Consider the following 12,430-nt stretch of genomic DNA (forward strand, 5'->3'; position numbering starts at 1 on the left):
GATCATCACTGGCTCCCAGTACGTTTCCGAGCACAATTCAAAGTGTTGGTGCTGACTATTGAAGCCCTAAACGGCCTCGATCCAGTATACCTGAAGAAGCATCTCCACCCCCATCATTCAGCCCGGACACTGAGGTCCACTTCCAAGGGTCTTCTGGCAGTTCCCTCACTGTGAGAAATGAGGTTACAGGGAACCAGGCAGAGGGTCTTCTTGGCATTTGCGCCCTCCTTGTGGAATACCCTCCCATCAGCTACCTGACATTCAGAAGACATCTTAAGGCAGCCCTGTTCAGGGAATTTTTAATATGTACTGTTTTTAACACTTGATTGGGAGCCGCCCAGAGTGGCTGGGGAAACTCAGCCAGATGGGCAGAGTATAAATAATAAATTATTATTATTATTATTATTATTATTATTATTATTATTATTATTTATTATCAGATGTCAAGGAGAGAAAGAACTACGCTACTTTTAGGAGACATCTGAAGACAGCCCTGTTTAGGGAAGTTTTTAATGTTTGATGTTTTTATATTTTGCTGGAAGGTGCCCAGTGTGGCTGTGGAAACCCAGCCAGATGGGCAAGGTATAAATAATGAAGTTAGCAGCAGTAGTATATTCAGGTTGCAGGTTACTTAGGGCAAGGATGGGGAACCTGTAGCCCTCCATTGTTGGATTATCACCTCTGGCTATTGGCTGTGCTTGCTGGAGTCCAACATCTCCAGGGTATTAAAAGTAAATTCCAGTACTTGGCTCTGAAGTGAGTTGCGGGTCAATGCAGACGCTATCATAATGGTGTCTGTAGTGTTAAAAAAGGAAGCCCTTGTGACCATGATGTGAAGCAGGAAGTAGAGAGTTACCTTCAACCTAGATGTTCCTCCATTGCTAGGTGCTTTCTGCAGTAGACTAGGGATGTGGGTGGCACTGTGGTCTAAATCACTGAGCCTCTTGGGCTTGCCAATCGGAAGGTTGGCGGTTCGAATCCCTGTGATGGGGTGAGCTCCTGTTGCTCTGTCCCAGCTCCTGCCAGCCTAGCAGTACGAAAACACACCAGTGCAAGTAGATAAATAGGTACCGCTGCGGTGGGAAGGTAAACAGTGTTTACGTGCACTCTGGTTTTCTGTCACGGTGTTCCGTTGCACCAGAAACGGTTTAGTCATGCCGGCCACATGACCCAGAAAGCTGTCTGTAGACAAACACTGGCTCCCTTGGCCTGAAAAGTGAGATGAGCGCCACAACCCCATAGTTGCCTTTGACTGGACTTAACCATCCAGGGGTCCTTTACCTTTACCTAGACTAGGCATGGTAAAGGGCTTGCACTCTCTGATCACTCCACATCGCTTGGTTTAGCTTATAAACCAATATCTAAAGTGACAAAGCTGCTGGATTTCTTTTTAATAAGTTAACTCCTTACACAAAAATCTTCTGATGAATTCTTTGATGTCATAAAGGTGACTGCTGATTGAGCCTTTGGGAAGATCTCATCAGACCCTCCAAGTGTCCCTATTTTCCAGGGACAGTCCTGGATTTACAGAAACTGTTCCGGTTTCTGATTTGATCCCAGAATGTCCCACTTTTCCTTAGGACGCCCCTATTTTTATCGGAGAAATGTTAGAGGGTATGGCACCATGCAACCCCCAAGCCAAGGAGATAAATAACTTTTTGAAGACATCTAAAGACATCCCTGCATAGGGGAGTTTTTTATGTTTATAACGTTTTATGATGTTTTCATATATGTCGGAAGCTGGCCAGAGTGTCTAGGGCAGCCCAGTCAGATGGGTGGGGAACAAATAATAAAATTGTTGTTGTTGTTGTTGAATAGGACCCTCCCTATTTTCATCAGAGAAATGTTGGAGGGTATGATTCTTCTTAAGTGTGTCCTGTGGAGTGTCTGGAGTACATATGATGAGAACAACATGATTGCATTCCAGTCCAGCTGAAATATCTGAATACTCATCAGCAAACACACCTTTTCAACATTTATTGGTATAAGTGGTGTTGTCCACACATACATAAAAATCATAGGGTCTGATGTGTCACAGGCTTGTGTCCATTTGCTCTTAGGATAAATTATGTTTGGTGTTACTCAGTGGCGAGGGAAATACACTCTGCACCTGCTCAGAGGCATCTCAATCTACTCTTAGTTCCTATGTGGTATTGTTGAGCTTTGGCACTGAAATAGATGCCAGGTCTTAAAAGCTCACATCTTAGGATCAAAGCTCTTGTACCTATTTGGCTTTGCTCTCCCATCCCTTGGATGTCACACTTGACCCCAAAGGAGTATAAATAAAACTTTCCCACTGTACTTCACCAGCAGTATAGAATCCTACCCAGTAAAGGATTGTTTGATGGCGTTTGAAGACAAACACACTTTCAACGTTTGATTAAAATGACCTTGGAGACAATTAGGACCCAATTAAGGTGAACGAGGAGGTGAAAATCAACTTGCCCAAGGTATTTGGGTAGTGAATGATCCCCACATGTTTAAAATTGCCCTTCAGTGACACAGTTGCTGCCTTATATTGATGTGGAGAAGGTGTTGTCCTTTGTCTTTTTAAATAATAAAAATCATCCCTCCCAAGTGATTTGAGGGATGTGCTTCAGGAAAATATCAGCCCCCCCCCAAATACCACCCTTGTATTATCAACAATAGTGTTACAAATTCCATATTTTAAAAAAATAAAAATAAATCTAATGTTGACCCTCATATATGATTAATAAAGGGAAGGGGTTGTAAGCATGGGAGTCAGATCTGGCCAGTCCTCAGTCTTAACTAGCAGGGTCCTTGCCCTCTTATTGGGAGTCTGCTTTGCATTTGAGGAGATAGAATCACAGAATGGTAGAGTTGGAAGGGACCACCAGAGCCATCTAGTCCAACCCCCTGCGATGCAGGAATCTTTTTGCCCAACATGGGGCTTGAACCCACAACCCTGAGATCAACAGTCTCCCGCTCTGCCAACTGAGCTGCTACTACCTCAACTCTGTTTCTATTCTGTTGTCCCTTCTCTCTGATTGTTGCTGCCCCATCAGCCGTCCAAAACACTATTCAGGGCTGAAATCAACAGTGAAGCAAATGAAACAAGTAAGTCAGCAGTGTGCTCAACGCAAGGGAAGCTAGCGAGTATCAAAAGCTGCCCAGCTAGCTAGTGCTGATTGAGCTGCCCTACAGGAGCTACGCCTCATTTAATTTCCCTGCAATGTGGCCGGATGAAAAGAGAGCTGAAATTGACATCAGTAACATGCGCTGGTGCTCATTCAGCCTGCAATTTTTGAAATTAATCTGTTTAGATTTCTGATTCTATGGTCCATAGTACAGGTGTTTGTTTGTTTGTTTGTTTGTTTGTTTGTTTGTGTGCTTCTACCAACTTTACATTTTATATGCTTCCTTATTTTCCCTTAAAACGTTTGTTACAAATTATAAAAAGCTTACAAAGGTTTTTGTAAACCTTTTAATGCCAGACCCTCCAAACCGCAATTGAAAATAGGACAAATAAGAGTTGTGATGAATGAAATAAAGGCCATATGTTAGGCTGTTTTATTTCATTTTCTGGAATAAGTCCCATTAGAGTTTATAAAGAGAAATGCAAAACTTAATACCAAATATATGTTTTTATCCAATGTTAAATATAATAAAAACATGGAGGAAAAGAGGAAAAGAAAAGAGAAGGAGGAGAAAAGAATTTAAAAGAGAGACTAGAAAAGAAAAAATACAGAAATGAAAGAACTTCCCATTCTTCATGTGTCTGCTATATATAAACAATAGTCACTTCATCTGCCCCAATATAACACCCAACAAAACCATTTACTATAAACCACATTATCTTCAGTCCCCAAATCCATATGTTAGGGTTGCCATCTTTCAAACAGTGCAGTCTGTGCATTTTAACAACCATGCTTCCATTGTTGGTAATTGTGAGTCTCTCCATCTTTCTGCATACAATAGTCTCACTGCCATAAACATATTGAAAGAAAGTTCCATAGTCCTTTTCTAATTATCTATCCATAAGAACGAGCAGGAAGAGCTCTGGTTTGGGCATACCCTGTGCAGTTTTCATCCTTTTTCTTTTGCACAGCTGTGTCCCATGCATACCACATGACTAACCTGGTTTTGAAACTCCCCTCCCTTTAAAAAAAAAAAAAGAGCTTCATGTAGATTTGCAACTGCTGCAATTTGAGAAACTGTAAGTCTACAGCTATCATGGCTGTATAAAACTAGTACAGTGGTACCTCAGGTTAAGTACTTAATTCGTTCCGGAGGTCCGTTCTTAACCTGAAACTGTTCTTAACCTGAAGCACCACTTTAGCTAATGGGGCCTCCAGCTGCTGCTGCGCTGCTGGAGCCTGATTTCTGTTCTCATCCTGAAGCAAAGTTCTTAACCTGAAGCACTATTTCTGGGTTAGCAGAGTGTGTAACCTGAAGTGTATGTAACCTGAAGCGTATGTAACCCGAGGTACCACTGTATTGTGCTTTGGATAAAGGCAGGCCATCATAATTTTTGGGTCAGCCCAACATATCTGCTAATATTACTCATTCTGCTTGTTTTTAATATGTACTACTGATTTCTGTTGTTGCACTGCTGATTTCTGTTTGGTTTTTTAATGGCCTATGAATAGAACAATTTTTATCTTTAAAAATATATATTTCTTCACAGAAACTAAGGGATTTAATGTATGGCCTGAAGAAATAACTGAAAGCACTGAGGTGGAAGTGGAAGCCACGGTGAGTTGATATGAACCTTCTTGTAAGTCTATGAATGTATGTTTTCCTAAATGCCCAATGGCAACCAGTATTGAGTAAGGGGCATGTTTTTGCCTTGTAGCTTCTATAATATTACAATCTGGATGTTGAATAAAGAGTTAATTTCACTGTCAACAGAGATCTGCTGACCTGCGTGTGACTCCAGCCCTGACAGGGTTCCTATTTCGGTTTTAGTTGTGTTTTATATATATTTGCTGTTTTTGTTTCGAGCTGCTTTTAATGATCTGTAGTGTACATCGCTTTGAGCAGGTTATTTAGAAGGTGATTAATAAATCAATGATGATGATGATGATGATGATGATGATAGGGCTTCTGGCACTCATGGCTTTGATAAGACATATATCTCCTCTCTCTCTCTGTAGACGTGGCCCAGAAGTTTTAAGAGGGAAGCACAATTGCTCTCTCGCCTTTCCTGCAGAACAGCCAAAGCCACACTCTCACAAACATCCATTTGCAGGGCACACAGTGCTGTCAGTTCTCAAACTGCTGATTGCTACCTGAGATATTTTAAGTGCCCCACTTTTTCTCTGAAGGGAAACAACTTGGGAATATTGCCAGCTACTGGTTTAAGCCTCAACTATGAATATCAATGGGAGTTAGATGCCCTTCAAGGGCGTGATGTGAACTGTCAAATGTGCTAACGTTTCCCAATTAGTTGAGGGGGGAGGAGTAAGTTTTTCAAAGCCAGCTGTGAATCGCAAATTAGTCAAAAGTATTTCAGTTATACCTCCCATACTCCCATAAAAAGGCAGCTGAAAAAGAAGGAGGGGAACATCAGCACATTCACATGCCGGGATCTTTTGCTGGAAGGATTTTCCCTGTTTGTTTGTTTTCCAAAAGTGTCGCTTTTTAATAAAGAGCCTTTATTGAATAAGGAGGTTTAATTACATTGGCAACACTTTCCAATAGGGAAGCTGACTCAGTGTTATTCATGTGATGTGAGCAAAATCAGCAAAACACTTTTGTAGAGAAAACAAACAGAATAGTGGAGCAACTTCAGAGGACTGCTAGCAAACCAAACCCTCATTTTAATAATAATAATAATAATAATAATAATAATAATAATAATAATACTACTACAGTGGTACCTCTGGTTATGAACTTAATTAGTTCCAGGGGTCCGTTCTTAACCTGAAACTGTTCTTAACCTGAGGTACCACTTTAGCTAATGGGGCCTCCCGCTGCCACTGCCGTGCGATTTATGTTCTCATCCTGAGGTAAAATTCTTAACCCAATGTACTACTTACGGGTTAGCAGAGCCTGTAACCCGAAGTGTTTGTAACCCGAGGTACCACTGTAAAGTTACTCAGATCAACCCCCGAATTTGCATGCCAACAGAGTGATTTTTCATCTACTATATTACAGTCTAATTAACTGTGCACACGTTATGTTGAAGAGGTTAGACCACATCATCCAGCAGATCACGCCTATTTAACATGCTGTTGTCATTGTTGTTTGGCTTATCAAACAACTAAATTGATGGGCTTTGTTTTTATGGAGAAACATTGATGCCCTTGACATGGATGCATGTGAAATGCTGGATACAGCAATAATTTTAGCAGCTAGATGACACTTGCATGTGGATGGAACTGTTTTCTTTTTTTCCTCCGTGTGCCACAAGACATCCATTATGCCAGGGGTGTCCAAACTTTTTTCAAAGAGGGCCAGATTTGATGAAGTGAACATGCGTGAGGGCCGCCCAAAGGGCCGCTCAAAGTTGTTGACATTTCTTTAGGATTGAAATTGTTGAGCTTTTTTTAGGATTTTACCATTCCTCTGCCGGTGCCACTGCAATGTTCAGAGATGGCCCTGCCATTGGGTATAGTTAAGTAAGGGGACTATGGCCCTTGGTTGTTCCTCCTAAGGCCCCTTGGTCAGTCCCCTCTATTGCTCCCCAGAGTTGGTAGCTGGGGTGGGGCTCGGCTGCAGCAAATGCCTTCTGGCGGTAGCATCACTGCATACCCTCCAAATGTCCCGATTTTCCAGGAACAATCCCAGAATTACAAAAGCCATTCTGGCTTCTGATTTGATCCCAGAATTTCCCTTTTCCCCTGCCAGTGCAGCCACTGCTAAGGAAGCACTCTCAGGGGTAGAGGAACCCCCTCCGGCACCCGGGGCAGTGCAGCCCATACGGACTGCGCATGTGCGGCATCCCGCGTGTGCGCAGTCCATACGGGATGCCGCTTGCACGTGGCGGCCATACAGGCTGCCACGTGAGCAGCATCCTGTACGGACGCCTGTATGGATGGCGCGCAAGAGCGGCAGCCTGTATGGACTGCGTGTGCCCTCGGTCACTCTACAGCTGGGGAGAGGCAGGGACCATCTTGTCACCCCTCCCAGAGTGGCACCTGCCCCCCCTTCCCAAATTTCCCAATTTTCATCTGAGGAATGTTGGAAGGTATGTTACTTATGTTTACTAGGAGGGGGAAGCGGGCAAGTTTGGGGTTGTGCAGCGCACCAGCAAAGCCAGTCCGATTGTTCCATGCTTGAACGCATGTGCCCCACAATGGTGACACTGATTCAGCTTTATTGAAGACCACCTGTTAAAGCAAGGAGGGGAGCCAACGACCTTGCAGATGTTCTTGGACTCTACTTCCCACCAGCCTCAGCGAGGATGGTTCATGGTCAGGGATGATGGGAGTTGTACTCCAGCCACATCTGAAAGCGCACAGGTTCCCTTTCCTTGTGGGTAGCAAACTGTACTGCTGGTCTGTGGAACACTGTCTGCAGAATATTGATACACCCAAAGACAGGGAAATTCACATTCCCTAGTTAAATTCAGGGATACTGTTTTAGGCGCTGTGATGGCAGTTGAGTGATGGAGTGGTATTGACTGAAGACTGGCTGTTCAGGGCAGAAGATTGTATTTATTTCCCCTCCTTATACTTCTTCCCCTGCTGATCAGCTGGTTGGCAGCGTTCAGAGCATCTAACCCAGGAGATTTGCTTGTGTAGGTTTGGATTTGAGCTGTCGTATTAGCAATTCATCTTTCATTTCTTGAAGACTGCAAAAGCTACAGTTCAGAAACAAGGAAGGAAACTTGTAGGCGATGCATCGCATCTGTTTCGGTTATTTCATCCCTTCTTACCTACTCAATTGGGAAAGAGTGAGTTAACACACGCCTCTGCCATAGTGTCTTAGGAATCCTCAGTTTATGAGACACTAAGCTAATTTCATTGTGTGCAGCCTGCTATTTCGGTTGCAGAACGGAAATCTAATCTGTGTCTGCCTGAGATCAGAAGAGAGAGGAGCACACAAGAAAAAGCCTCTCACTCAGAGATCATATGATGACCAGTAGATTTACTGCATTCCAACAGACTGCGCATGCATAAACCACATGCTTCATCCCATCACTCTTTCTAGGTCCCACAGTTATGATTATAGTGGATGCCTTTGACGTAAATGGCCCTCCCTTGTCTCTTTCTGGTTGCTGATTTTTGGATTTTGATTTTTCAGTTGCAGTTTCAGGGCACTGAAGAAGTTACTTTAAGTCTAATCTATCTAAACAGCAATGCACAAGCATCGTTTTCGTTGTCATTAGATGTAAGCTGTGAACAGGGTGGTACTTCCTACCATGTCCGTCCCCCAATTGTGCTAACAATTATTATGAGAAATTCTCTTCTCGGTATTCATTTTGGAGGTGGTGACATCTGCATTGGATGAGATGGATTCATCTAATGCAGTGATGGCCAAACTTGGCCCTCCAGCTGTTTTGGGACTACAACTCCCATCATCCCTATCTAACAGGACCAGTGGTCAGGGATGATGGGAATTGTAGTCCCAAAACAGCTGGAGGGCCAAGTTTGGCCATCACTGATCTAATGGGCTTCCTCTTTTTTCCCCCAAAGGCTTTAGCAGACTGGAGAAAGAAGGAAGAGCTTGCTATGTGAATGATAGGTTATTTTCTTTCATTTACAAAGCCTACCTCTTCATTGTTATGGGAGAACGTGAGGAGGTAGCAAGGGATGGGAGACTTTATTCGACATTACCAGACAATTAGGTAAAGGGACCCCTGACCATTAGGTCCAGTCGTGGCCGACTCTGGGGTTGCGGCGCTCATCTCGCTTTATTGGCTGAGGGAGCCGGCGTACAGCTTCCGGGTCATGTGGCCAGCATGACTAAGCCGCTTCTCGCGAACCAGAGCAGCACACGGAAACGCCATTTACCTTCCCGCCAGAGCGGTACCTATTTATCTGCTTGCACTTTGACGTGCTTTCGAACTGCTAGGTTGGCAGGAGCAGGGACTGAGCAACGGGAGCTCACCCCGTTGCAAGGATTCGAACCGCTGACCTTCTGATCGGCAAGTCCTAGGCTCTGTGGTTTAACCCACAGTGCCACCCGCAACCAGACAATTAGCCAGCATTTATTGTTGGGGTGGGGGTGGTTTGTCATTGCAATTGCTCTGGGTCAGGTCAGGTGGCTGTCAAGGCATCCAGTGAGACTGAAGTGGGACTCTCCCCTCACAACCTGCTCAGCCCCTCCTTGGCATCTAGATCAGTAGCCCCCCCCCCCCCAGGATCCAGTTTGGCACACTTGCTCTGTTACTCCACTGACCAGACCCTGCCAAGTTGCCTCCACAGGGCTCACGACATTGGGCAGCAAAATGGCGAATGGAAGTTAGTTCAAATGGATGCACTCTGGGGTGAAAGATCCCAAAGATCAAATACCTCAAGGGTTGTTACATGGAAGAGAGCACAAGCTTGTTTTCTCCTGCTCTGGGGGGTAGGACTCGAACCAATGGCTTCAAGTTACAAGAAAGGAGATTCTGACTAAGCATCAGGAAGAACTTTCTGACAGTAAGAGCTGTTCAAGAGTGGAACAGTCTCCCTCTGGTTGTGGACTCTCCTTCTCTGGAGGTTTTTCAGCAGACGTTGGATGGCCATCTGTCATGGCTGCGTTAGCTGAGATTCCTGCATTGCCAGAGGTTAGACTAGATGAGCCCTGTGGTCCCTTCCAACCCTACAATTCCAACATTCTATTATTCTGACTAGTCACTTTGCCCTGAATTCCTACAAAGACTTCCTACAAAGCAAAGTTATAAGCAAATGAAAGAGATTGGAAGGGAGCACCTAAACTCTCCACAGCGCCACCTGTTACAGTGCAGCTGTTCTTTCGCCTACAGCGGCTTTTATAGGGACCAGCTGTCCAAGGGAGGTTTGCCTTCAGCCACATGTCAAATAAAGGCGTGAAAAGATGCCAGCTGCTTGTCCATTTCGAAGAGCCCTGTTTTCTTCCTTTCTTTTATGTTCTCAAATTTGGGGTACGTGAATTCTTAGTAAGCGAAATTACCCTTGCCACTTTCTTTCCCTGACTTAGGGGGAAGGCTGTTGCCTTGTGATCAGATGCCCCATGGCATATGTTGGTTGCTGCATTGCATCACTTTTGGAACATGCAGAGATGATTAAAAAAACAATACCATTATAGACCATTCAAACTTCTAGGCTGCAATCCTTTACCTACTTAACTAGGGTGAAGCCCCACTCACTCAGTGTGAGTAGATATGTTGTATGCAGTGCTTTTTTTAAGAAATGTACCTGAGTGCAGTTCCGGCACTTCTCAGGTGGGCGCCATTGCAGGCCAACATTACCCCACTGGCTTCTTGACTTTCCGTACTTCTGGGAAGCCCAAAAAGAACATTTCAAGCCAAAATGGAATCTGGCCAGCATATGTGAGTCTATACTTTGTTTTTAGATCTATAACCTAGCTCCTAGCCATTCCTAGTCGCGATTAGTCAGGCAGGGACAATTCATATTTCTTTTTCTTCAATTCGTCTCCCATGCAGCAGTAGCAGGCTTTAAGCATTCCAGCCAAGCTTCTACTGTTGCACATGTGCATGTCTCCACAAGGGCCCTTCTGAGCTGCCCTAGCCATCTACCTGAATCTAAGAGAACGAGGGAGACGGGGGCGCACCAGAACCAGGGGTCACCTCCAAACCAGCTAGAGAAACAGATTGCTGTAGTTCTAAGCACCTTTGTGGTCAGTGAACGCGGCTGTTGTAAAACCAGCAGTTGTTCAGGACTGCCCTGAGTCCCCTGCGACTTACTGGAACGTCATGGTGAGTTCCAGTACCTATTTTTCTTGGTGGTGGTGGGAAGCCACACCACCAGTTCTGTGTATAGAATTTCCCTTGTAGTTGCTCACCTGCAGTCCGGAGAATTGGTACAACCAGCAACAGAGGCTGCATTTTGCCTCTGGGGTTCCTATGCTAAGCATACGCTGCCTTGTAAGTTCTGCTGACTATAGCAAGACTTCCACATAATTATATATTTAGGGCTGGGTTGTAAAAGTCACAGCTGGGAAGTGGCCCCTAGAGAGAATCCTCACATCTTTACAGAATTTATTAATGAATATGTGGTGTCCTTCCAGAGTCTCCTGCCTCCCATACTGCTTCTCTCTTACCAGGCTACCCTGCGTGCTTGTGATATTAGATATTCCTATGTTGCAATGTAAAGTGAGTATGAAGGTGACCTCCACATTTCCCACAGCTCTGCTGTGTGACTGATGGATTGCCTAGGTTCATTAGACTTTCATGAAACACACAAAGAATGCCTCCGAGTTCTGTTTCCTTCAAACATAAACATTTCCGCAAATCCTTGTATTCCCTTTTCCACATAATTGTATCCGGAGAAGAGCCTAAAAAGGAGACCTCTAAATTTCCATTTATTTTTGGAACCAAAATATGTCCCTCATCCCCAATGAAGATGAAAACAATTGTTCAGATATGTGTGTTAAGATATATGAGTTGCTTTGCAGGATCAGACCATGGTCTGCCTTAGGACTATGATGACTATAGTCCACCCCACAGCTTGTACTAGCATCTGACACTCACAGGTATACTGTTCTGCACATGGAGGTTGTGCTAAGCTACTATGATGCTGATGTAGCATTGTAGTTTGCTGATGTTGCTCAGGATTCGATAAAGGCGGTGGGGGGGGCAATTCTGAAGAACCCCACATGGAATGAACTGAGTGGATGGGCAGTAAAATGGCAAAGTGTAAAGTTATACATGTTTGGGCAAAGATACCTTAATTTCACATATACAGTTATTGGGTCTGAACTGGTGGTGACTGACCAGAAATGAGATAGAAGATAGCTCTATGAAGATGTCAAGCTGGTGTGTGGCAGCTGTGAAAAAGACAATTCCATGCTAGGGATCGTTAGGAAAGGAACTGAAAACAACACTGCTGATATCATAATGCCGTTATACAGATTTATAGTGCTGCCACATTTGGAATACTGCATATAGTTCTCATTGCCTTGCCTCAAAAAGGATATTGTAGAAATGGAAAAAGTTCTGAAAACAGCAACCAAAATGATCAAGGGGCAACTCTCCTGTGGGGAAAGGCCAAAGCATTTAGGGATTTATAGTTTAGAGCAGAGGTTTTCCACCTTTTTGAGTCCACAGCTCCCTTGACCAACTACATTCTTTCTGTGGCACCCCTGTGGGGCTCAGGAGCCCAGTTATGTCACCCCTTGACTGCAGAGCTGGCAGTCTCTCACCCTTTTTCAAATACCCTCCCTTGTGGAGTGTTCCCCCAGCCCTCCTCTCCTCTGTCCTCTCCTTGGGAGTCCTCCAGACAGCCACCGCAGCTGCCCCTGGTCTTTGAGCTGCCTCTGCTCCTGGCAACCAGCACCCTTTAGCCAGCCCCAGAGGCACCATTTGCCTGGGGAGCTT

The 12,430-nt window shown here is 44.5% G+C and overlaps 1 protein-coding gene across 7 annotated transcripts in view; it reads left to right on the forward strand.

Moving 5' to 3' along the window:
• Positions 1–12,430, forward strand: part of PALM2AKAP2 (PALM2 and AKAP2 fusion) — a 220,549-nt gene that overhangs the window by 121,802 nt on the left and 86,317 nt on the right. For 5 of the 7 annotated variants that reach the window (XM_083718419.1, XM_083718428.1, XM_083718429.1 and 2 more), the window contains one exon: positions 4,649–4,716. In XM_083718419.1, coding sequence (XP_083574545.1) covers positions 4,649–4,716 — 68 coding nt within the window. Of the gene's footprint in view, positions 1–4,648; positions 4,739–10,789; positions 10,811–12,430 lie in introns of those variants that run through there. The other 2 variants (XM_083718434.1, XM_083718435.1) reach the window with 2 other exon arrangements.

Source organism: Podarcis gaigeae (assembly GCF_964106915.1).
Source record: "Podarcis gaigeae genome assembly, chromosome: 17".
In the NCBI taxonomy this organism is placed as follows: domain Eukaryota; kingdom Metazoa; phylum Chordata; class Lepidosauria; order Squamata; family Lacertidae; genus Podarcis; species Podarcis gaigeae.